The 27,467-nt window shown below is 42.3% G+C and overlaps 1 protein-coding gene across 1 annotated transcript in view; it reads right to left on the bottom strand.

Annotated features, from left to right (window-relative positions):
• NR2E1 (nuclear receptor subfamily 2 group E member 1) overlaps positions 1 to 23,709 on the bottom strand; it is a 51,439-nt gene extending 27,730 nt beyond the window's left edge. The window contains exons 1-2 of the mRNA XM_068279437.1: positions 22,936 to 23,709; positions 1,341 to 1,486 (exon numbers count right to left, since the gene is read on the bottom strand). Of these exons, the coding sequence (XP_068135538.1) occupies positions 1,341 to 1,486; positions 22,936 to 22,960 (171 nt within the window). The 5' untranslated portion in view covers positions 22,961 to 23,709. The remainder of the gene's footprint in view (positions 1 to 1,340; positions 1,487 to 22,935) is intronic.
• Positions 23,710 to 27,467: the final 3,758 nt, after the last annotated feature.

Raw genomic sequence — 27,467 nt, 5'->3', positions numbered from 1 at the left:
GGGGTCAATTGTAAGTTTTCCACTTCTTTTAATAGCAACATGAGGGTCAAAACAACTCTCAAATGACCTGGAGACAAAGATTGTTCACCATCATGATTTAGGGGAAGGATACAAAAAGCTGTCTCAGAGATTTCAGCGGTCTGTTTCTACAGTTAGGAACATATTGAAGAAATGGAAGACCACTCAAAGTGGCAGACCAAGAAAAATCTCAGATAAACAGAAGCAATGAATGGTGAAAACAGAGTCAACCCACAGACCAGCACCAAAGACCTACAACATCATCTTGTTGCAGATGGAGTCACTGTGCATCGTTCAACCATTCTGCGCACTTTACACAAGGAGATGCGGTATGCGAGAGTGATGCAGAGGAAGGAAGCCTTTTCTTCTTCGCTCACAGCACAAACAGAGCCGCTTGAGGTAAGCTAAAGCACATTTGGAAAAGCCAGCTTCATTTTTGAATAAGGTGCTGTGGACTGATGAAACTAAAATTGAGTTATTTGGGCATAACAAGGGGCGTTATGCATGAAGGAAAAAAACAACACAGCATTCCAAGAAAAACACCTGCTACCTACAGTAAAATGTGGTGGTTCCATCGTGCTGTGTGGCCAGTGCAGGGACTGGGAATCTTGTCAAGATTGAGGGACGCATCGATTCCACTCAGTATCAGCAGATTCTGGAGACCAATGTCCAGGAATCGGTGACAAAGCTGAAGCTGTGCCGGGGCTGGATCTTTCAACAAGACAACGACCCTAAACACTGCTCAAAATCCACTAAGGCATTTATGCAGAGGAACAAGTACAATGTTCTGGAATGGCCATTTAAGTCCCCAGACCTGAATATAATTGAAAATCTGTGGTGTGAGTTAAAGAGAGCTGTCCATGCTTGGAAGCCATCAAACCTGAAGGAACTAGAGATGTATTGTAAAGAGGAATGTTCCAAAATACATTCAACCACAATCCAGACTCACATTGGAACCTACATGAAGCGTTAAGAGGCTGTAATTTCTGCAAAAGGAGGATCTACTAAATATTGATTTCATTTATTTTTTGTGGAGCCCAAATTTATGCATCGGCCTACTTTTGTTTAAACAATTATTGCGCATTTTATGTAAATCCAATAAACTGCATTTCACTTTTCAAATATCACTGTGTGTGTCTTCTTTATGATATATTTAACTGACATTTTTTATCATAACAACCAACCATTTATACAGGAAAATCATGACGATTAACAAGGTTTCCCAAACTTTCGCATCCCACTGTAAATAATGCTTCATTTTTTGTTAATGGGATATGTTCATCTTATAACCACTATCTTAATAAAGATATAAATAGTAATACCTGGTTTCCAGATTTACACACGTAAGTTCTGTTCCTTCGGATGCTTCTCTTGAAGAAACCAGAACAACCATCACAAGCGTAAACTCCATAGTGTTTCCCTGAGCTGCGGTCTCCACATACTTTACAGGGAATGTCCAAGATCCGACCTGTGGCAAAGTATCACATTGGCATCAGCAAATGAAAGAGTTGCTTTATAAGCATTCAGATCAGTATTTCATATACTTGTTCTTCTCACCTTGCTATGCCTCCATAATGTCAAGGCAATTAAGACATAGGTCATTAAATTGGAAAAACCCCACAGAAACTACAAAAGAGAATGAATTTACAGAGAGACACAATAACAAGACGCAGGAGATGATTATTGCTCTTCATTTTTATTTTCCAGGCAAACCATCATTTGAGTCAAAACCACACTGTTAGGGTAATTGGCCAAGTATATCTCAAAGAAAAACATTTCACCTAAAATAAAAGCCCTGTTTAACACAAAAAAATCATTAACTCACTTATTAAACTGAATTTGTAAATGCCTATCAAAAATGTTTATGGCGGCTTTCACCTCTGTGGCATCCTTTCTAATCACACTCCTAAATTCTTTTTTATGACTCTCTATACTTGTACTACATTCTTACATTATGGCATAAAACTACATCTGAATGGATAGACAATCTGATGGAGGAGTCTTATTACAGTTTTTCTGCAAAAAACAAAAACCTGTCAGATAAAATTATAGGCCGGTATGATTGAGTCATACATTAAAATGTCATGGAGGTGGGTGTGATGATGTCTTTGAAAAATGTTCTTTAGTGTAAAAAAAAAGTAAAATAAACAATTTAAGCATAAAGTTTAATTTTACTTACTTAAAAAAGGGTATATGTAGATCAAGTGACAAATCTTTGCCCTCATTTATGACATTAAACCCTTCATCTGACACTGATAATGGAACCATGAGAAAGAGACTATTGAGTTCAGATACTAATATATACCAATATACATATACCAATGCATCTTAACCTAAAGTGAACCCGGGGTGAAAATCAACTGTTGAGATAAACAATTGTAACTATCCTCCTACTCCTAAAAATGACTTTTTTAGATATCCCATGGTTTTATTTTATGTTTAAACATTTACAAAGTAGATCTAGTATTTAATTGTCTCTGCTCAATGGCACTTGAGGACCACACTGTTAAAGCCCCCTAAAGACCAGGCCTTTTTTTGTAAAATAGGCCACTGCAGCTTTAAGGCCAAGCTGCAGGGCCGCACAACACAGCACACAAGTGATTACATCCCTCGAACCCCCCCCCCGGCGTTTTCTCCCCACCAATAGAGCTCTCTGTTGGTGGGGTCTGATCGCTCCCCATGAGTTTATTTTTTTTAATAAATATTGTTATTTATTTTCTAATAAATTTTACTATTTTTTTCCCCCTAGGCCCACCTGCCCTCCCTCCCCTCGCCAGCCAATCACTGTGATCAGCTGTCATAGGCTTCTGCCTATGACAGCCGATCACCTCTGATCCCTTGGAGGGGACAGTCCGTGTCACACAGCTGTCCTGAGTACAACGTTGCTGCAGATCGCAGCACTGTATGGGTAATTAAACGGCGGTTTCGCCGTCTAACAGTCTCCGCTTTGCCCACCAAGCAGGAGATGCGTGCGTAGCCTGCGCACGATCTCCTGCAAAACAGAGGCCCAGGACTTTACGCCGATCGGAGTTAGGCGGTCCTGGGGCTGCCACAACGGCCATGCCCATCGGCGTGACGCGGTCGGCTAGTAGTTAGGTGACCCAGAGCTAAAATACATGAACTATTGATTTTCTTTTTATCTGTCCCATGCAGTCACAAGCTCTTCTCTGCTAGGAAAGTGATTTATGGTGGTAATTCCTTATCAGTAAGGCTTACACTACAATCTGATAAGGGTTCAACAAGAGAGAAATTGTCACTTGCATGCCTGAAGGTTAACTCTTAGACAGAAAAAGACACAGCCTAGTTATTAATATGTTTGGCACTTTACATACACTTTTATTTCATCATGTCACCTTGGGTACACTTTAAGTCACGTAAAAAATATTGTTGGACATAATTATGAGAATTAAGATAGGTGGGGTCCAAATTTGTTGTAGAAACATTTCCATGTTTTACAAAATAAGTCCCATAAGTGGGAGAGGATTTCAATCTCTGCCAATCACATGTTCCTCTGTGGCCCCACAGTCTTAAATAGCTTGCGCCACCTTTAATGTGGCAAAACTGTTTTTGTGGAGGCCATGTGGCACTATCAGTGTGCCTTATCACATCTTTACAATCAGGATGCCAGCAATTTTCTGTAATGGAAAATAAATGCACACTGACAGTTAGCATTTTTAATGCAGCTTGATAAATAAACCTCTCACTCTAGTACTGGCATATACCTGGAATCCGTGAGACTCTTTCTAACATGGTGCAAAGATCTTCAGAATCATCTGGTGCAAAAGGTAGTTGTCATTTATGGTTATAAACTACTGTTTTTCAAACGGCAATCAGATCAGATCCAAACTGCTTTTGTAATGCCTTGCTGAACAAAGAATGTTGTAGATACAAACAAATGCATTACGCTGAGTTTGTTATTAAGTAAAGAGCTATTTACCATTATTTTGAAAATGAACAGTTCTAAAACCACTATTTTTATTAGTGAACTTTAACCCTCTCCAAAATCTTACTATATGGGTTTGTGGTCTTCTATCTGATATGAACTCCCAGATGCCACCATGAACACCCCCCGCTCCGGGGAGTTGTTGCTCCCACCACCTCCTGGGGCACCAGAGGTGGGGAAGAGCCACTTGTCCATGGATTGGACAAGGGCTCCGTGGGGTGGGGGGAAACTTGGCTGACCCGGAGCCCCCCCATACCATGGACCATTCTGGCTATCCCAGCCTGCATGGGGACAAGAGGTTAAATATGCTGAATAGGAGGGACCCTACGTCATTTTTTTTTTATTTCCCACCCTCTGAACATAAAAAAAAGTTTTAATGCCAGGGATCTTTATACAGCTATATTACGTCTGTATAGCGATCCCTTGCCAAAGCGTTGTGGCTCCAGAGGGGTTTCCAGGGAGTCAGTATGCACTGCATACAGACCGCCTGGGAACCCTGTCTTGAAATTAGTTGCTCTTTCTTTTGATATATGTAAATTTACACTACCATTAGGTTTGCTACATTAACTGTCATTTACCGCATTAAATGTATACTTTTTTCCTTTGAAACGTTAAAATTAATTTTCTGAAAAACTATAAGGTCTTTTTGAAAAAAATATTTCCCATTGTTCCCACTGTTCTTAACATAACATAATGGTGTTTGTAGCATGTAAGGGGGCTTTGCTATTAACCGCTAAAGTCAGCTGGTTTTGCTACATTAACAAACTGTCATTTACCGCATTTAAATGTATACATTTTTCCTTTGAAACATTAAAATCGATTTTCTCAAAAACTATAAGGTCTTTTTGAAAAAAATGTTCCCCTTGTTCCCACTGTTCTTCTTAACATATCCTGCAAATTTGGTGTTTCTAGCATGTAAGGGGGCGGAGTCATGCTCGTGATCACTCGTACTCGTGATCAGGGCTATCCGAGCAACCCTCTCTTTTTTGTCCCCCATGGACAGTAACCGTACCTTCTCTATGTTTCTTTCTTTCTCTTCTTTCATCTGTATAAGTCGGACGAAATTGCTGATAATGACCACTTCGGACAACAATCTTTTGGCTAGTGTGTGTACATCATACATCTGACATTGCTTAAGAATCGAACATGTTAGATCCTTCTATGTCCCTCCACAGCAACAGAATGCTAGATATGCATCTGTACAGCATCAGTCCCCAATTTGTTGCCTGAGGGATCTCCGATAGGCAATAATAAACGCACGTGTGTACTGCCAGTCTGCCATAGGTTCATCCCTTTCCAAAGGAGAAGTCCCTGTACATGTACTACAAAATATGTCTGCACATTGGCTTGACTGTGTTGGGAATGGTTGTAAATTTTCAGCCCTATCAGGACAAGGGGTGGTAAAGATCAGCCATCAAGTGATCATCAGGTGATGAAGGTCATTGATATTGTTTTTAGACTCTGCCAACAACAGGGAAGAAGATTTGTCCTGAGTCCTGTCTTTAGTCAAGCAGAATAAATTAGCCACACAAAGGCGTTCTCCTCTACCTGAAACTTCAGATTTCACCACCTTGTCTATACTCTGAAATCACAACTTCCTCCTCAACAGCATACTGAAGAGGATGTTTTGATTCCAGTCTTGTCTCCACTTATTTCTACTATTAAAGAAGCTATCCAGTGGGATAATTAATGCAAAAATAAATAAACCTCATCTAACTAAATCAAGTCTAACATCTTTCAAACCATTGTTTGAAAAAATATTCCTCCTGCTCTCCACTCTTTACAGTCGTGTTGGCTGTTATCTAATTGTAAAAAAAGGCATGTTGGGTATATAATATGATTAAATATTTCCAATATTACATTATTTTATGTGTATCAGTCATTAAGGAGAATTTATTTCCATTGAGTGGTGCTAAACTCTTCAACACATGTATTGTTTTTAGGTTTCTCCCAGTGGATACTGAGTACAGTAAGTCTTGACACACATTTTTAAATAACCATATTAGAGTGCTATCCCGTACTTCATGCCAGTTGTCTGGCTGCCTTGCTGATCATTTGGCTTCAGTGATTTTTTTAATTACAAACTTGCAACTAACTTGTACTCTTAAGACTGTAAAGTCTTAGTGGAGTGAGAGTATCCTGTCTGTGTGGAGTCAGAGAATCCTTGTTCTGAGTAAGTGATTCAGAAAATATTAAGGCGTAATATCATGAAGACAGATTATCAGCTCTGCAGTCATGTAACATTTTTAAAAGAGATTGAGCAACAGCACCATAGCATCAGGTTTCTTTTAATGTCTACCAGACTGTGCTTTCTTAGTACATTTTGATCCAGCCCTTCCTGTGCTGAAATACATACAGTATGTATATAGTTTTTCTAGCTACTTCCACTTTAAAAAAATATCCTGGAGGGCAGATTTAAATGCCCATTCAGAAAGAAAAACCCGGTGTTTCTGATATTTGAGTTTGTCCGCTGGTAGGCGGAGGTGACAGCAGAGCAGTATAGCTGGCAAAAATATAGCTATTGTTTTTACTCTAAGAAAAGAGGAAAAAAACTGTGTGCTATACTAGCTTGGAACAACCCCCCTTCCCAGCCATAGTGAGATTGTCAAAGTTCCCCCTAACTCTAATTACCAGCTTGCCTGGCCTGTCACCGGCCCATTGGTGGTGGACACACTCTAGTGTGGTGGGCTACAGTCTATTGAGATATTTGATCACCCAGATAAGGAAGCAAGCAAATTACCACCCTGCCCTGGCTATTAAGAACAGGGTTGTTTTTTTCAGATCCAATTTGCCTAGTGTGTACAATTAGAGTTAATAAACCATAAAAGGCTGGGCCCTGTACTTATTAGCCCCAATGTTCTTTACCAGCCTTCCAGCTAGATTAAGAAGCATCCAACAAGCTCCCATTCCCATCTTCAGTGGTCTCAATATGTTTTGGGGAAGAAAATTTTTGCTGTCCCATTTTGCCTTCCATCCCCATCGAAAGCGACCCCCACTACTGACATGGATGGACACTGGATCTCTCTCTGCTCATAGTTTTGTGTTCCTCACTTCAGATTAGTGGGGAACTCTTACACTGTTTCTTTTTTTCTTTTTTGTTAACTGTATTATATTCAAGCTGAACAAATGTTTTATTTTATGTAACAAAAGCACATCTTCAGTGTGTGTGTTATCACCCAGTTTCTGAAGTAAAAACAATTCTTATAAAGGGCAAATAATTGAACAAAATTAAATCATATTTTTACATGCTCATTTTTATCCAATGACAAGTTTTTTCTTAAAAAAGGTAAAATCATATAAGCTGCTGTTGGCAAATTCTCAATTTTTGCTCCAGTTTTCTTTGCATCTGACTTTATAAATCTATGTTCATTAAAATGCAGCTTGTTTCTGTAACTGTTAACATTGTGCTCTGTAATGTCCACCATCATTGGAATTATATCCGTAATGATTTTTCTGTGCAGCTGGTTTATATCAATTAAAGAGAGAGATATACTAATTGAAAATAAATAACTTTAAAAACAGTGTTCCAAATTAACAAAGAGCGCAAGGATATGTGGGATTGATTTACAGTGTGAATCTGGGACTCTTCACTCAGCAAACTGAACTAAACTCTATCCAGTCTCACCAGTGATTCCATGTAGACATCACATTTCAAGCAGAACTCACAGCATTGTTTATTAGCTATAGACACCTACCTAGATTTACTCGGATACTACAAAGCTGGAGAATGTTTGATAACAGTGGAGAACCTACAGTAAGTGATCCAGCAAACAGGTACTGGAGAGTTATTACAATAATTTTCCATTAGTTAGACATCTCAAATCTCAAATGTGCAATCATCTAATTGTAGTTATGTGCATATATGCAGTGTGGTGTTTTTTGTTTATTTTTTTTGCTAGTAATTCTAGGACAACCTGGTGCAGGTGATCCACTTTACTACTAACCCTTTGGTAATTGTAACTGTAGTCAAGGCCGGATTTGTACTTCTTACCGCCCAAGGCCGACTATTACCAGCCGCCCCAACCGAAACCGTATCCTACCACCTCTCTCCACACACACCCATCCAAAAATTTTTTGAGCCGATGGTGTCCACTATTGGGGCTAGTGCCGGGGTCTCCATGGCAACGTGAAGTGAATCAATCATGTCACATGGGGGAACTGGTCAATCAAGCGATCTACAGGTGATGGGTGTGGTGGGAGCTGTCCACCACACACACATAGTCAAAAGTGGCTCACAATTGGACATTGGGTGGGGTCAGCAACACGTAAAAGTGAGTCCTGTACCCACTGCTGTCTCCAGGGTAACAGCGCTGGCCAATCAATAATTAAGAAATAGGTACTGTGAGAGGCTGCCTTCTGTATTCTGTACTATTTGCTGGTGCTGCCCCTGGTCCTTTCATCCCCCACACCAAGTGTGTGAGACCCGGCCTTCCGTAACTGCCTGGAGCTGCTGCTATGTCATTGGACAAGGTCTGGCTTTTTGCTAGTCACACACTGTTCACAAACGTTTGGTTAACGGAATGCAGCTGCCTGTAGCACAGCACAGGCAGGTTCCAGCTGGTACTAATAGTGCAGTTATCCTGACCACTTTCATTTGTTTGGACACTTGCAAATAATGCCCTGCAAATAATGCCCACTGTCTGCAGGCCGCCCCTTGTTTATCTGGTGCCCTAGGCCATGGCCTATGTGGCCTTGCCAGAAATCCGGCCATGACTGTAGTCTGATGGGACCAAGGACAGAGCTGCAGACTTTAGCTACCAAATAGCAGAATTTTTTCTTTAGCAAAGGCCAAGTTAACAGAAAGCTAAATGATCCCTAATTCTACATATCTCTAGTCTAGAGTTGCCTCAGTGCAACATATTAGGTTCAGGGTGAAATAAAGATCTTACCAGGCAGGCAGGCTTTGTCTATGACTTTAACTTGGGATCTAATACTAGGTACACATGATACAAGTTTCTGACAGATTTACTGTCAGATCAATTATTTCCAATATATTCGATCTGATTTCCGATCGATTTTTCATAGAAGTGAATGAAAAATCGATCAGAAATTGAGCTTACAGTCAGAAAATTGCATTGTGTGCACCTAGGGTTAGGATTAACAAAATTGTCTCTGGCAGGTTCACAAAAATTTTGTGAAACGCTTATCCCTATTAGCATCATAGGTGGCCATGCAGGGGAAGCTATTTCAAGCAGATGTAATTACTTTTAGCTGGCAGTCATCACCATGTATTTAATCAATAAACTTATAGTTGGTTTTAAACACTTAATTGACCAAAAGCATGATCAGGCATGGCAGTATATTTGTTGAGTAGGTGGGGGAGGACCAATGACCATATACAGTAGAATACTATATCGAGTGGTTCAACTCCTGTGGCAGTAGTGGTGCAATTGATTCTCAATCAGATTTCTTCCCTCACTACTACACAATCACATAATGATTTAGAAGTAACTGATCACTTACCTAATTGGGTTATCAACCTGTATTATGAATAGCTTAATTTGTATTATTTACCTCTTGATCGGCCACCTTTCCACACTAATAACAAGGTAATCTTAATGGTCCTTTTAACAAACAACTGGTATTTGCAACACAATTATATTTTTTTATAGAAAGACCATAATCTATGAATAGCCCTACATCCATAATCCATATATTAATTATTTACTACACACTTGGGCCCATATTTTATTCACTTTTCTCCTGAGTTTCACACAGTAGAAGTTTCTCACACCTTACCAATAAAATACCCGCAAAGCCTCCAGCAAGCTAGAAAATACCCCAAATAGGTTTTAATGTACCGTATATACTCGCATATAAGCCGACCCGCATATAAGCCGACCCCCCAACTTTTCCATGGAAAAACAGGGGAAAATGATTGACCCCCATATAAGCCGGGGGTAGGAAATGCTGGATTGGTGCAGGCTGCGTAATCCCCCCAGTGTGTCCCAGTATAGCTAGTATAGTGCCCAGTATGGGTATGTAGTGCCCCAGTATAGCTAGTATAGTGCCCAGTTTAGCTAGTATAGTGCCCAGTTTAGCCAGTATAGTGCCCCAGTATGGCTAGTATAGTGCCCAGTTTAGCTAGTATAGTGCCCAGTTTAGCCAGTATAGTGCCCAGTTTAGGTAGGTAGTGCCCCAGTATAGCTAGTATAGTGCCCAGTATAGCTAGTATAGTGCCCAGTATAGCTAGTATAGTGCCCCAGTATAGCTAGTAGAGTGCCCCAGTATAGCTAGTAGAGTGCCCCAGTATAGCTAGTAGAGTGCCCCAGTATAGCTAGTAGAGTGCCCCAGTATAGCTAGTATAGTGCCCCAGTATAGCCAGTATAGTGCCCCAGTATAGCTAGTAAAGTGCCCAGTTTAGCTAGTATAGTTCCCAGTATAGCTAGTATAGTGCCCAGTATAGGTAGGTAGTGCCCCAGTATAGGTAGGTAGTGCCCCAGTATAGCTAGTAAAGTGCCCAGGTTAGCTAGTATAGTGCCCAGTATAGCTAGTATAGTTCCCAGTATAGCTAGTATAGTGCCCAGTATAGGTAGGTAGTGCCCCAGTATAGGTAGGTAGTGCCCCAGTATAGCTAGTAAAGTGCCCAGGTTAGCTAGTATAGTGCCCAGTTTAGCTAGTATAGTACCTAGTATAGGTAGGTAGTGCCCCAGTATAGCTAGTATAGTACCTAGTATAGTGCCCCAGTATAGCTAGTATAGTGCCCAGTTTAGCTAATATAGTGCCCAGTTTAGGTAGGTAGTGCCCCAGTATAGCTAGTATAGTACCCAGTGTAGGTAGGTAGTGGCCGGTATAGTGCCCTGCTCCCCCGCTGCTATTACCTGCAGCGGCTTCCTCGTCCCCGGCGGCGCTTCCTCTTCCCCGCTCTCATGCCTCTATGAAGAAATCACAGCAGCGCGCCCGGCGCTGCTGCTCTGATGATGCAGGGGGCAGGAAAGAGCGCGGCTCCCTGTAGCGGCGATCTGCATCGCCGTTACCATGGGAAACGCTCTTTCCTGCCCCCTGCATCATCAGAGCAGCAGCGCCGGGCGCGCTGCTGTGATTTCTTCATAGAGGCATGAGAGCGGGGAAGAGGAAGCGCCGCCGGGGACGAGGAAGCCGCTGCCAAAACAAGTAATAGCAGCGGCGGCGGCGGGAGTGGGCAGGGGGGAGCGGGGGCCGCGGACCACGGACCACCAGGGAAGACTCGCATACAAGCCGACCCCCCAACTTTTGACCCCCTTTTTGGGGGTCAAAAATTCGGCTTGTATGCGAGTATATACGGTAATAGCAGCGGCGGCGGCGGCGGGGGGAGCGGGCAGGGGGGAGCGGGGGCCGCGGACCACGGACCACCAGGGAAGACTCGCATACAAGCCGACCCCCCAACTTTTGACCCCCTTTTTGGGGGTCAAAAATTCGGCTTGTATGCGAGTATATACGGTACTTTGATTACCTACTTTTTTTTCAAAAAAAGTTTTATTCAGTGTCAGGCATGCCGCTCAGGGGGTTTCCTTAGCTACAGGAGCCCCACAGTATAAGTTAGCTAGGTGCAGGGGCTCCTGTACACTATCTGCCGAATTAGTGATGTAAGGCATAGTACCCCCCACAGTATAAGTTAGCTAGGTGCAGGGGCTCCTGTACACTATCTGCAGCATTAGTGATGTAAGGCATAGTGCCCCCAAAGTATAAGTTAGCTAGGTGCAGGGGCTCCTGTATACTATCTGCAGCATTAGTGATGTAAGGCATAGTGCCCCCCACAGTGTAAGTTAGCTAGGTGCAGGGGCTCCTGTATACTATCTGCAGCATTAGTGATGTAAGGCATAGTGCCCCCCACAGTATAAGTTAGCTAAGTGCAGGGGCTCCTGTATACTATGTGCAGCATTAGTGATGTAAGGCATAGTGCCCCCCACAGTATAAGTTAGCTAAGTGCAGGGGCTCCTGTACACTATCTGCCGAATTAGTGATGTAAGGCATAGTGCCCCCCACAGTATAAGTTAGCTAAGTGCAGGGGCTCCTGTATACTATCTGCAGCATTAGTGATGTAAGGCATAGTGCCCCCCACAGTATAAGTTAGCTAAGTGCAGGGGCTCCTGTACACTATCTGCAGCATTAGTGATGTAAGGCAAAGTGCCCCCGACAGTATAAGTTAGCTAGGTGCAGGGGCTCCTGTACACTATCTGCCGAATTAGTGATGTAAGGCATAGTGCCCCCCACAGTATAAGTTAGCTAAGTGCAGGGGCTCCTGTATACTATCTGCAGCATTAGTGATGTAAGGCATAGTGCCCCCCACAGTATAAGTTACCTAAGTGCAGGGGCTCCTGTATACTATCTGCAGCATTAGTGATGTAAGGCATAGTGCCCCCCACAGTATAAGTTAGCTAAGTGCAGGGGCTCCTGTACACTATCTGCAGCATTAGTGATGTAAGGCATAGTGCCCCCCACAGTATAAGTTAGCTAAGTGCAGGGGCTCCTGTACACTATCTGCAGAATTAGTGATGTAAGGCATAGTGCCCCCCACAGTATAAGTTAGCTAGGTGCAGGGGCTCCTGTACACTATCTGCCGAATTAGTGATGTAAGGCATAGTGCCCCCCACAGTATAAGTTAGCTAAGTGCAGGGGCTCCTGTATACTATCTGCAGCATTAGTGATGTAAGGCATAGTGTTCCCCACAGTATAAGTTAGCTAAGTGCAGGGGCTCCTGTACACTATCTGCAGCATTAGTGATGTAAGGCATAGTACCCCCCACTACCCAATCCTCCCCTAATGCCCCCGATGCAGCCGCTGCCTTACTAGATACATACTGAGCCTCGTTCCAGCGAGAGCCCCATCTGTCTTCACAGCTCTGCATATCTTCCGGTATGCGGAGGATTGGGACTGAAGCCATGTCAGACATCCCATACTCCGCATACCGGAAGATATGCGGAGCTGTGAAGACAGCCTGGGGCGCTCGCTGCAACGAGGCTCGGTATGTATCTAGCAAGGCAGTGGCTGCAACGGGGACATTACGGGGGGGATCAGGCGGTGGGGGGCACTATGCCTTACATCACTAATGTTGCAGATAGTGTACAGGAGTCCCTGCACCTAGCTAACTTATACTGTGGGGGGCACTATGCCTTACATCACTAATGCTGCAGATAGTGTACTGGAGCCCCTGCACCTAGCTAACTTATACTGTGGGGGGCACTATGCCTTACATCACTAATGCTGCAGATAGTGTACTGGAGCCCCTGCACCTAGCTAACTTATACTGTGGGGGGCACTATGCCTTACATCACTAATGTTGCAGATAGTGTACAGGAGTCCCTGCACCTAGCTAACTTATACTGTGGGGCTCCTGTACCTAGCTAGCCTATACTGGGGGACACCTGTCTAGCCTATAGTGGGGGGACCTATCTAGCCTCTACTGGGGGGCACCTTTGTAGTCTATACTGGGGGGCACCTATCTAGCCTATACTACTGGGGAGCACCTAACCAGCCGATCCTGGGGGGGCACCTAACCAGCCGATCCTGGGGGGCACCTGCACTTACCTAGCGTACACTGGGGGCACCTAGACCTGGCCACCTACCTACAATAATCTTCTGGAAATTCCGAAGACAGATGGGCACAACGCGGTGGGTGGCACAGGACAGGTAATGTATAAATGCACACACGGGAGTACATTTTTACATTGGGGGGGGGGGGGGGGCAGCGACAAGGCAACGGGCATGGCAGATTCCCGAGCGATTTCATGTTGAAATGTTTTAGGGAATCAGCCTGCGGAGTATGGGCAGCCAACGGATCTCTCTCTAATCAGATTTGATTAGATAAAGATTTTGATTTTGTCACTTGGTCGAATCTGCCCATCATTCATCTCTATTGTATTAGTGCAGGTTGAGCAGCTGCAGCTTGGAAGTATAAATGATCAGAGATTTGAGGGAGTAATTTTTTAAAATTTAGTTCAGATTTTGTGTTTCAAGCTTTTATTGGACTCAAAATGTTTACTAGACCCTTGCTTGAAACATTTTGTTAAGTCACAGGAAAAAAAGGTTATGAAAATTAATTGGATCACTTTTTGCACAGAAATCCAGCAGAAACTGAACGCCAGGGAGGTTAAGGAACCAATAGGGACCCTTGGAGGGAAATATAAAGATGCTTTAATTAGTATAGCTGAGATCTGCGCGGCTAGCGGGGGTGTGTAGTGTCAGGTGCCGCAGAGATCTTCAATCAATGTAACAGAAGATCGCAAGATAGAGGATATTAGTGTGGGATCATTTCCAAGGATATTGGCGTGGGAACTTTTTTTTTAAGATACGGGTAAGTATTTCTGGTAGATTTAGAATAATAATGGACTTTTTTGTGGTTGTGTTTTTATGTCACTTAACCCTTTGTGGAAAGGGATAATATGTACCCCTATACTCATTTCTCCTGGGAGGGGGGGGGCATCTGGGGGTCCTCTTCCCCCCCCTCCGAGCATCATCAACCACTACCGCCTCCTGGGGCACCAGAGGTGGTGAAGAGCCCCTTGTCCATGGATTCGACAAGGGCTCGGGGGGGGGGGGGGGGAGGCTTGGCTGCCCCTCCCCTCCAGGGCCCCCTCACACCATGGACCATGCGGGCTGGTATAGCTCAGGGTGCAAAGCCCCATGCGGCTGGGGCTCCGCATTCTGGCTATCCCAGTCTGCATGGGGGACAAGGGGTAAAAGAGGCTCAGGAGGGGGTACCCCATGTTATTTTTTTTTGTTTCCCACACTAAACATATAAAAGAAAAATACATTTCTATACATCTAAATACATTATCTGTCATTTTTGCGCAGTGACTTTGCCTATACTTTGCTATTTTTTCCCTCTAACTTTAACATTGATTTTCTCAAAAACGATAAGGTCTTTTTGAAAAACTGTTTTTCCTTTTGTTCCCAGTGTTCTTATTTACCTTTCAAATTTGGTGTTTCTAGCACATACGGGGGCTTTACTATTAACCCCTAAAATCAACGGCCAGGGAAACATTTCCCACACTCTGCACTCAAACTTTAAAATCGATTTTCTCAAAAACGTGTCCTCTTGTACCCACTGTCCTCCTTCACATACCCTGCAAATTTGGTGTTTCTAGCACATAAGTGGGCTTTTCTATTAACCACTAAAGTTGGCGGCCATTCGCCTGCCATTTACGTCTATGGAGTCCGCTGTGAACAGCCGGTTTACAAACATTTGCAGTAAATTCGCGTTCATGTACCAAAAATTTGATGTTCAGGCCATCTCTAGTCCACTGTGATTGACTGAATTCTCTGTCCTCCATTTTGAAAATGGTGAGGACCCCGTAACAGCTTCTAGGTCTGATGTTAAACTGTAATATCGCCCACTTGATCCAATAGGGAAACATGAAAATTACCTTGCACATCAGTTGTCCTTTCAGTTATAACTGACAGCAACTGATACATAACTAACAGCAACCGATATATTTCAGTTCTGACAAAATCTTTTGAAAACTGGAAGGAATCATTGTAATAAGAAAATGGTGAGTTTCTGAGATTTTAGATTTCCTTTAACCCATTAGATGATACATTACATAATGAAATTATAAAATGTATTCTAATCTATTTATATAAGTGGCCTGAGGTATGAGCAAGCATTCAGAGTTTGATGAGGTGCACAATGCACACTTAAAGTGAACCTAATCCTTTTAAAATTATTTAAAATAAGCACATGATGTACCTGTGAATGAATATTGCATACTAACCTTGCCGTCAGTTCCTCTCAGAAGCTCACCATTTTCTTTTAAGAACTATTCCTTCCAGTTCTGACAACAAGATCTTATCAGACTTGTATCTCAGGTAGGCTGAAAGCCTTGGGGCCCTTTTTCACTCTATCAGTTACTGACAGTTTTCGGCCTTTTTTCAAGCGCAGGTGATTTTCAAAATCGCCCACAAAACGCTTGTGCAATGATTCTCTATAATAAGGTTCATATCAGTGCGTTTCATCCGCTTTGCGCTCCGTAAAGCGGTGCCTGTACCATCTTTGGGGCAATTTTGCTCTAATGGAAGGTATAGGAAGAGTGCTAAACGCTCACAAAATCGCTTTATGCAGCAATTGCGTTTGCTTTTTAAAGAATAAATACATTGTATTTATTATTTTCCGGGTCAAAGAGTTCACTTCCTGACTGACATCAGGAAGTGACATAACAGAATCGCTCTGCAAAAGCACTTACAAAAGCACTTTGCACAAAATTGTAGCACGCAGTGGAGCGCCAGGTGGAGGGAAAAAATGCTCAAAAAATTCGAAATTCACTGCCGTCGGCCATTTGAATTTTAGATGTGAACAAAGACAAAGAGATTGATAAGCAGACTACACGGGAAGTAATTATGACCTATGTATGTATATTTTGACTTTTATTTTTCAGTTCAGATCTGCTTTGAGTATCTCTGTGTTGATAGCTGGAATACCTTATCTCAGCCCTGATTATAGGACAGTTCATACCAACTTAAATTTTGGGAATCACCCCTCCCTATATAAAAGTAGCTCTGCCCACTGTAGATAAGGGATCACTATCCAGTATCAAAACTAGTTGGCTGTCATCCTGCACTCTATAATAACCCTGCTAAATGCCAGTGATTATTGTGGTTCTAATTAGCCAAGAATTAGGACCCTTTTTAACTAACTGCCATTCAATCCAATTTTCTGATCATGCATTATTTGCAGATTGCAAGGACACCAGCAATTTAATCCAAATTGCACCGTTCCTTTCCCACTATTGCAATGTTGTTGTTTTTTTCACCAAATATAGTGCCTGATGCATTTTTCTTGCATTTGTGTTCAGGCTAAGGTCAATGGGAGCGCAGGAGTATCACATACCAAATAAGGTGTTCTGCAATTTGCTTGCGACTTCTGTTTTTTTTGCTTATGAATTACCAAAATAATGCAAATGCAATTAGACAATGAAAATAAACGATTGCATGAAAATTGTACCAAAATGTGCAGAAACATACAGAAAAATTGCAATCACACTGGAGTGCCTTTTCGATTGCTATTGCAAATGTCTGCGGAAAAGGGCCATGAATTTTTAGGAGTGTCTCATTAACTTTTATTTCAGATTACTTATATATGTCTGGATGCAGCTGGAAAAGATTATTTTAACAAATTATAAAGGGAAACGGAGTATAATTATTTATTGGCCCTGGGGTGGTCAGTTAGTAAAATATAATTTTGTAGTGTTTAAAGAGTAATAAGATTTAGCAGTCAGAAATATAAGAACATATGCTAGATTATATGAATTGCATTGCCATGAATAAATCCCCACACAAAAAAAAACAAAAACTAAAATGATTGGTTATGAAGAAAAATGATTTCATTCATCAAGTCCACAAACAAACAACAGATTCTGGCCAAGTGGTGAAAATAAACACTAAAGTCATAGAAACCAACAACTAGCATGCCCAAGTAATAATGAAAGTGGACATGCATTTACCTGGTGATTGCCCACTGTTGCATGCAATAGGGTTTTGTATATGATTACTAACAATGTGTGAACGAACGTTTATATAACCAAGACTTTGGGCACTTGCAATTGAATCAGGCCCAAGATGTGTGACAGTTTTCCACTTCTCAGTAACCACAATTCTGGGGAAGCACTGCTAATAAATGCCCAATCTTCCTGACAGTCCTATAGAATGATATGGTGCTCATTTCTCCAGCAGCAAAGTGATGGGTTCCTGGTAAGGAAACCAAAGGCAAAGCAAGAGTTGTGGTACATCATGCAAATTCCACATGCCCTGCCCCCTTTCCCAGAACTGTATGTATAACAACCACATGATACATGCTTTGCAAGAGCAGACACAGTGTGAAAGAGGTGTCAATGGAATTTGAGGAACAATTTCTAAATGAGTGCCAATATTCAAAGCACATGTAGAGGTGATTATTACTACTATGCCATCAATGAGAAGCTAGTGCAGCAGCTGAAAGGGGGCACCCAGTGGGCTTTCATTCTGAACTAGGGGCCCAGGTGTGGTTGCAACATCTGAACCTCTATTACTGTACCACTAGAGGTACTCTGCACTGCAGTTTAGTATGCATAGCTCTACGAAATTAATAGGGTATAATTGATAATTGAGCTATAAACCAGCAGCCTTGGACCAGTCCTTCAAGATCATAAACCATAATCCACTCACCTACCTCCTGAGCTGTATTATGGATATGTCTTTCTGTATGTGTGGAGATGAAACTGGCACACCCCTTCAGTTTTAAGTAGAGAAATGGCACTTTACAGTCTTCCAGGTGTAGGATAGTCTCCACATTTGAAGTGGGAAGTTGGACATTATGGCACAATACAAGAAAGCTAGGGGCAAAAAGTATCCAAAGTACTACCAAGCACCCCTTTTACTTGTCAGCTTAGCTGTACTGAGCATGTAAGACTATGTGAATGGAAAGAGCTGAGTGGTGAGGGAGGGAAAGCAGATAGCAGATGCTTAGGGTTAGGGACCATCCAACCAAAGAAATATTGAGTGATACCCTTTCAAAACATGCCAGTTCTCTGGCTGTTCTGAAGATCTTTTGAGTTCAGTAAAACATAAACTATACAGCCATTGGAGTCAGAGTTGTGTCATAATATGGTATCTGCAGGCTTATTCTGGGTCAGTGATTCAGACAGCATACAAAGCAAATAAATAGCACAACAAATATTTGAGGAAATGAATAATGGCACCTTGACACCCCATGTACTCATCTACAACATATCCAGTTATGTAATGGACAACACCTTTCCTGGAACTGTTCGCTCATCTGTAACATAGCCACGTCATATATGCAAAGAAATAACGTGCAGCATAATGGGGAAGTATTTCATATCACTTTCAATTTCCATCCATGCAGTTGTATTCCAAAACTTTTCAACATTTATGTTTGCTGTTATTTTTTTTTTTTTTTGTTTTTTATTATTCTCATTTGGCCGAGTTCAGTACAAATCCCATAGATATTAGTAATTCCAAATCACGAAAACGTACCTGGGAAATAGAGGTATTTATTACCATTACAGTGAGCCACTTTTCCTACCTGGAATGATATACAATACTCTATAAATAAATGAAAAAACACTACCGTTATGTGGTGACCCCCCCCCCCTCCCCCCCTGGACCGTCCACTATGGGCAATACTGAAGGTGCCTACAGGCGATGCCAGGGTAGCCATGCAGGACTCCAGCCCGTGCCCACTATCATCATCATTCATTTAGAGGGAGAACTTATGATGGATAAATCCTCCTAGACCTGGCTGTGTATTGGAACTGAACGGGGGTAAAGTGCCGCCCATACTTTTAGTAAATTAGTTCAGTTCCAGCATTCATTTAAAATCGCTTCTTCTGACAGTTCAAACTATTTCGTTTTACTGTCGAGTTATTCATCAAAAACTGCAAACACACGTGCATTATAATAGCAGAAAATGATCTGTGTCAGTTATGCATTTATTACTTTACACTTTAAATTGTGTTAGTTCCTTTCCGTGTAAATTTAGCCACAGCAATGTATGATATAATCGAAACACAATTAAATACTGATCTTTGACTGAAGTAACAGTTTACTAACGTTATTTGCTGACATAATAATATATACTACTCGTACATAGCATCGCCCCTGGTTTTCTTTATAATTATTATAGATACAATGCAGTTGTGTGGGTTTTTGGATGGGAATTGGGGTGGTCACTAGTACTATGTGCGGTAATACAGGTACAGTGATATAGTTATGCTGTGACAGTATTTGCAGGTAGGTATGCACAGCTCAGGAGAGTACGTTTGTATTAGCTAAGTGGAAACATAATAGAGTTGCTCTATAAAGTCTAATATTTCACAGAATAAACTAATGTGGTATACGAGAATATACAATGCAAAAAAAAAAAAACGTCACATGTAAAATAAATAGCTACATTCAGGGGTCAGCGATAAAAAGAGAAAGCGCATAGTTGCTGTATTCACTATGAAAAACAACACTATTGCATTGTGCCCGGTGTAAACGTGTGAGATCGTTATTTCATTTTAACCAACGGATTTCTATTTATGAAATTGGATTTTCTTATACAAAATGAGAAATATAACTTGGAATCATCTAAAAAAAAATTGATAAACATAACTAGGATCACCGGTTTAATCCAAAGTGTGCAGAGTGCAGCGACAATGCGCAAACGACAGCAACCCATAGTAATCAGACACAACTAGTTTCCTAATTTGACTGTCATAAACTTCAATCTGTGAGTATTATTGTTTTATCGTACAAGGGTAACTCCATTTGACGAATAGAGACATTTCTCAATGCATTGGAAACCCGTACAAGTCATTAGGAAGCAATTTATGAACTTCCTACAAAGATAAGTTGCCCAAGCAAGGCTGCAGCTAGGAATCCCTCCAGCAGCAGCATCAGCAGCAGGGGTAAGTGGGCATGATGGGGGAGGTCTGCTCCTGAAATGGGATGATGTTGGATGAAGGAAATGCGCTGGTGAGACTGGCACAAAACCATGCCACTTTCCTGTATTTGGGGAATGCGTGGGAGAATGGAGGGCACTGTGGCAACACGTATTCCAGCAGCAGCACTAGGTGGCATGTAATGAGCAGACCCTTCCCTCCAGCCAGGACTGGAGACAATGCTCTTAGCAAGACAGGAGACATTAGATGAAGTATTAACTTAATGATTTCCCCGGTGAATCTCGTTTGACTGCCTCCAACCAACACAAGCTGCCACATCTCCAACTAAATGAAACTCGACAGCTGCTGCACACAACAGGGCTGGGGAGAAGGGGGATTAAGCTTGGGTGGGAGTGAAGGGGGCTGTGAAGTCAGTTGATACAAACTTTCATACAAACAGTAGAAATGTAAGGAAAGTTTGGAGATGAGGTTGGACTGTGGCAGGGCCTGGCAGGTAGATCCACTCCTGAGGATGAGTGGGAGCAGGAATTGATTTGTGTTGTTTACATTCATATGTAATTACAAGGTCTTTCTGCCACCTACCTATTGATTCACCAGTGACCCGTCAAAAAGAGTAGCATGGGAATTCTAGTATGACACAATGCTAACAGGGAGAGCACTCACCCCCCTCCTGCAGGCTTAGCTTCTACTGATACAGACTCCACCTTCTGAACCCCCTTAGTCACACTAGTACATCATTACTGCCTGTCCTGGCCGGATCACACGCATCAATGTCATATCATAGCCTGCAGCCTGACATAAGGTGCACCTAATGCTGCCCAGGATAAAGAAGCACTCCTACAAGGCAGACTGTGGGATTGGGAGATGTAAAAACACAGACAGACTGTGGGATTGGGCGATGTGAAAACACAACTCCATGGCACTGAAAAGTCACCACTGATGGCATATGTTGTAAAATAAAATAAGAGAATAATATTCCTGCCAGACAGAGGGGTCGGAGGGGCACCCAGTGATTGGGGGGCACTGTGTTGCCATCAGCTGCTCCTCTCAGGACAACTGCAGAAAACACAGTTTTATTGAACTGGGAAAACGTTTTTAACATCCCGCAGCGGGGGAGCTTTGGGACTTTTTGTGTGTTATAATTGCTTAAAGATATATGGCAGCTTAGATTACTGTAATTACCATCAGAGGCTGTTGAAAGAAGTTAGTCTGAGTCTGAGGGACTGCTGCTTGGGTTCTTATTACCACCCAGGCAGAAATCAGTTCACATAGCTATACACTCATCCAGCCTGCCAGCGCCATTGGGGCACTAATTACACGCTGCACCTGTGGGGGGATCCTTATTAGGTAACATTATTTCATCATTAGCACTGGCCAAAATATCACACACAGCTATCTATCTATCTATCTATCTATCTATCTATCTATCTATCTATCTATCTATCTATCTATCTATCTATCATCTATTATATATATATCTCTATGTGCCTGTGACTTGTCAACCTGCTGCTTCTGCGCATATACCTGCATGATATTTAATAGGTACCCTTAGCACTCTCTCATCTGAATCATGTATCCCTGAGCATGTCGAAAAATGTCAAGACTCGTACGAATGGCAAAGTAATTATAAATCGAACCTGAGTGTAAAATTCTGCAGGCCAGATAGCCCCAACTCGAGGATCCATGTAAAGTATTGGTGACGTGTGTGTGTGTGTGTGTGTGTGTGTGTGTGTGTGTGTGTGTGTGTGTGTGTGTGTGTGTGTGTGTGTGTGTGTGTGTGTGTGTGTGTGTGTGTGTGTGTGTGTGTGTGTGTGTGTGTGTGTGTGTGTGTGTGTGTGTGTGTGTGTGTGTGTGTGTGTGTGTGTGTGCGTGTGCGCGTGCGTGTGTGTGTGTGTATATGTGTGTATGTATGTATGTATGTATGTATGTATGTATATATATATATATATATATATATATATATATATAATGTTTTTGTTTTTCTCCATCAGCCCCATCACTTGCCAGCCAGCACTAGTTCTATGAGTTCTATGTTTGACACTCTATTCTTCGGTGGGAACTTAACTTTTCACCAGCCCCATCAGTCATAGGTGCAACAACTAGAAGAGCATAAAATAGTGCATAATGCCTATTACGCCTCTCGCCTTGTGTCCACATAAATCTGGCCCGGGATTAGCAGCGACTTTTGCAGTACACAATAAGCAGCATAGAGACCTTTCCCCAGCTAAAGTGCCTGGGATTCAAGATTAACAGGAATGTGACTTTAAAGTGTTTTCCTTTTCTTCATCCCTTGTTTCTCGGCTTATTTGCCATAATTAGTCATGCCGTGTGCATTCAAATCGGATTTCAAGTCCGTTATGTGAGCAGTTTTCAACTTTTTCCTACTTCTATTCAGTTCAGAAATCCTAACTCAAGTAACAGTAAGAAATTAATACATATAGTTATAAGAACAATAATATTGCATCAGTGTAATAATGTATAACGTTAAATGAACAGCAGGTTGGGTGCAGATATTCATTGAAGGCTGTACCCCAATTTTGCTTTGAAAAGTAATAAGTAGCGTCATGCAATCCCCCAGCCCTGCTTGTGTAATAGTAAATAAAGTATGATACCCACTTGTTGAGCCGGCAGGTTTGCTCATCCTGCTAAAGTCCTCAGTAGTTCCAGGCTGCTTACAGGGAGCAGGTGCTTCTTCTGATGACACCAAAGTCCAAGCGCTGCTGTTGATGTCCCTGGCAGGAGCAGGCGCTGCTGTTGATGTCCCTGGCAGGAGCAGGCGTTGCTGTTGATGTCCCTGGCTGGAGAAGGAGCTGCTGTTGATGTCCTTAGCAGGAGCGGGCACTGAGATTGATGTCCCTGGCAGGAGCGGGCGCTGATGTTGATGTCGCTGGCAGGAGCGGGCGCTGAGGTTGATGTCCCTGGCAGGAGCAGGCGATGCTGTTGATGTGCCCTTAAGAAACAAGCGTTAATGTTGATGCCCCTTGCAGACACTGCTGTGCTGTTGATGTCCCCGGGAGGAGCAGGCGCTGCTGCTGATCCCCAGTGATGACAGGTGCACAGCTCACTCCTCTCCCAGCTGTGTCACCCCCAGCACAACATCTTCTTACTGGAGAAACAACAGTGAAAACTTTGGAAGAGTCGCAGAAATGTGCTGCTATATGAGCCCAATCCTTTTATTCCGATCTGACGTTCCGCAAAGAGTTTCCAGAGGGGGAACTGAAGTTTGTAAGCCCTGCCTAGAAGTGTCAGTGACAGATAAGGATCAGCAGTCTGTAATTCCTTCCTTCCACTGGCTGAGCAGGCTTCCAGCTAGGCAGGTGTAAGGGCAGAGACAGTCACTCTAAGCACTGCCTGCTGGCTCTGTGCAGACAAGCCAAGCTGTGCACAAGTTCAATGCTCTGAGTGACTTGCTGCTGTAGCCCTTAGAATAAAATGGGGACAGCAGAAAGTGACAGAACTCCGGGGAGGGGACAAGTGCTCCCTGCCCTGCTCTTCCCCAGCATTGGAGCAGCGTGACGTCACCCAGCACGGGAGAGGCGAGCAGATGAATGAAGCCTATGGCCATGCCAGGCTGACAGCACGCTACATACATGCCACCTGTGTGTGGCCAGCCCAGGTACAGTACAGCACATAGCCAGCTGCTGCTCTCTGCCACTGTGGCATGTTCCAGCTGCCCTCTGCTCAGCAATAATCCTATTTATGTCATAGGTCACTCACTCTCGCTCCATTCTCTAAAGGGCTGATCATCCGCTCCTTCCCTGCGAAATGTGGTGGCAAGAAAGGACAAGCTATGAACCACAGGAGATGCCTCGCAAATGTTGCTGAAGTTGTTGAACTTGCAGAGTCCATTTCCCCGATCCACCCAACAATGCGGTGCCCCTGCATGGCACCCTGTGTGGCTTTACTCACTGTACCCTGAATGATGCCAGGCATGGGCACTGAGCTCACTGCTGACATCTCTCATGCCACACTACATGGTATAGAACATGATGGAAAGCTTGTCTTTGTACAAGGCCACATGATGTGTTCAGTTACATAGGAAGCACTAAGCATATGAATGATTTGACATCATAGTAACACACTATTTGGGGTTACCCACTTGGACGCAGCATATGGTCACTGTTGTGAAAGCAGGTGATGCTTGTGCAGGGAATCTCAGGGTCAGTTATATATTGCCCTAAGTACACCCTGACCTTTGGGGCGCTCTTCCACATCATTCATTCTATACTAACACCTTGACCGTGAAGTATTTTAGGATTTCCTGTTGTGGAAAAACTGCAGTTTGGCTCACCTGATTTAGTGAATCATAAATATGTGTTTTAGTGTATCAGCAGTCTCCAGTATCTCGCCAATATTACGTTTTCCACGATTAATGAGTACACTTTTTACAGACAATTCTAATGTATTTCAATATTTCAGTCCTGCATCATTGGTAAGGCGGGCAGAGTTAACAGCTCTCTTTAAAATTAGCACAAGTATATACTTTAGATTTTATACTAAGATATAGAGACTACAGTTTTGCTGGGCTCTGTGTTCTTCAGTTTACGTTTAGTTTATGTTTTGGCTTTCTACACATCTGTGCAAATCATTCCATTATTTAATACTGGTTTGTTGTTGGTTTAGGTTATTGAGATATATATATATATATATATATATTTTTTTTAATTGTAACCAAACGGGTAATATTTAGATTTTGAGCAAAATCATCCACAAAATGAATGACCTGTGTGAAGAACTGATAGCTGGTGGTCCCATGGGTGTATGACCAATTCCTCTATAGTGATCACCTATCTGTACAGTGCAGAGTATAGCTGTATACTGCCACATGGCAGGGTATTTTACTACGCGCAGGAAATAAAGTGCAATTTAAACAAACATTTCATTAGAGGTCTGTTGATTTTAATATAGTTAATGGATCGTTGTTTGGAATAGTGCTAGGCAGATGCAAATATCAAATCTTAATTTTCGCATGCCTATTAGAAGATGTAATTGATATGCAGAGAGATGACTATTAGCTCTTTGAATATTTTAGTCTCATTACATTTGAATATCAAGTCAATGCCTGATTTGTCTGGAGACGGCTAAGGACAAGATAGTGTCTCCCATTATCCAGATCCCGGAACATTAGCAGCGCCAGATTTCAAATTCTGCTCTCCTACAGCATCGACAGATAGAGAGAGAAACTACATAATAATAATAATAATAATAATAATAATAATAATAATAATAATAATAATAATAATAATAATAATAATAATAATAATAATAATATAATTATATGATACATATATATTTAGTGGTGTATTCCCTTTTCATTAGCAGTGCAGCTTGTGCCGTACTGAGGGTCTTGTAGAGGCACAGCGCTGGTGACAAGCCACCCCCTGATGCCCATATTGCCGTGGACGCCGTAACAGGTCTAATCCCAGAAAAGCAGTCATTTTCCAGTTTAATGTCATTAGATGCTGCTAGTGGGGATTTCATTAGTGGCGATAATCTCCCGCATTCCGCATGAAGGGCCGCAGTGTGCAGAGCCTGTCCTCCCAGGCTCACAGGCATAGGCTGATTGGGACAAGTTAATTGGTTACGTGTAGGATGCTAATAGGATTAATACAGTGTTTCGTTTATTACCCTGTGCGACAAGTGATTTCTATTTTTTTGCAATGCTGAATTAAAGGGAGAAAACACTATGGAAAATAATGTACTATAAAGATGTATATATAAAGATTTACACATAAGGAAGCAAGGCAATGAACTGTGTTCATTAGCTTTTAGGGACTGATGTACCCTCACTTAGGGCCATGGTGTACCCTGGAATTTGTGTGTTCTTTCTGAGTTTGCCTGAGTGTCTTCTAGTTTCCTCCCACACCCCAAAATCATATTAATCTAATTGGCTCTCCCTGGATTGGCCTCAGACTATTGTATGGACACTAGACTGTGAGTATGGTAGGGATTAGATTGTGAGGACTGTTGGTGACACAACCATTTACTCTGTGCATCACTGTGTGTGGAAGATGTCAGCCCTATATAAATGCATAATTTCAATAAATAATTTGTTTTTGATGAAGCAATTCCATTCAATTTCAATAAAAAGTCATGGTTTTACAAGAAAGAGCACAGCATGGCATATATGGATTTATAGGAAGGTATTAACCATTAAAACATCATATCATTATGTTATCTCCAGTTGTGGAATACATTTCTGAGGTAGAGTCAATGGGCATTCTGGCGGGGGTTACACTTGAGAAAAACTGCAGCGTTAAAAAAAAGCAAACAACCTTCACTACTTTTGATGCACATTTCTCATTGAAATCAATGGCTACTGTAAAAAACACCTGTTAAAACGCATCCAAAAATGTAGAATTGTGTGGCAAAATGCTTGCGGGGAATCCACTGTGATTCCAGAAGATGCAAGTGTGATCTGTCCCTCAGAATCTTACTGTGAGGAGCCTACATATTCCTGTATTTTAGTAATTAGGCCTAAAATGAGCCACTCACCAGCATATCCAAGTTTAGAATAGCAGCTGTGAAAGCTTTAATTCCCTAAAATTAATCAAATTTATTAGGGCAGCGTCTAAGGCCCAGTGCACAAAGAGCGGTTTTAGGAGCGATCCGCCAACCGCATCCTTCTGTGAAAATGCTTGGGTAATGTATTTCAATGGGATGGTGCACAACAGCAGTTTGAGGTTTTTAGCAAACCGCAAACTTGCCTCCTGCTGCACGTTTGTGGTTTGCAAAAGCGTTTCTGCCTCAATGTAAAGTATAGGAAAAATGCAAACCGCTGTGGAAAACGCTACATCAGAGCGGTTTTCCAGGCGTTTTTGTTACAGAGGCGGTTCAGTAACAGCTTTTACTGTAAGGCCTGGTGCACACCAAAAACCGCTAGCAGATCTGCAAAATGCTAGCAGATTTTGAAACGCTTTTTCTTTTTTTTTCTGTAGCGTTTCAGCTAGCATTTTGCGGTTTTGTGAAGCGTTTTTGGTGTAGTAGATTTCATGTATTGTTACAGTAAAGCTGTTACTGAACAGCTACTGTAACAAAAACCGCCTGGCAAACCACTGTGAAGTGCCGTTTTTCAGAGCGGTTTGCGTTTTTCCTATATTTAACATTGAGGCAGAAACTCCTCCCGCTCTGGTGTGCACCAGCCCATT

This window comes from Hyperolius riggenbachi, chromosome 4 (genome assembly GCF_040937935.1).
Source record: "Hyperolius riggenbachi isolate aHypRig1 chromosome 4, aHypRig1.pri, whole genome shotgun sequence".
Lineage (NCBI taxonomy): Eukaryota > Metazoa > Chordata > Amphibia > Anura > Hyperoliidae > Hyperolius > Hyperolius riggenbachi.
Note: the sequence above shows the minus strand (reverse complement) of the source record. Positions and strands in the feature narration are given on the sequence as shown.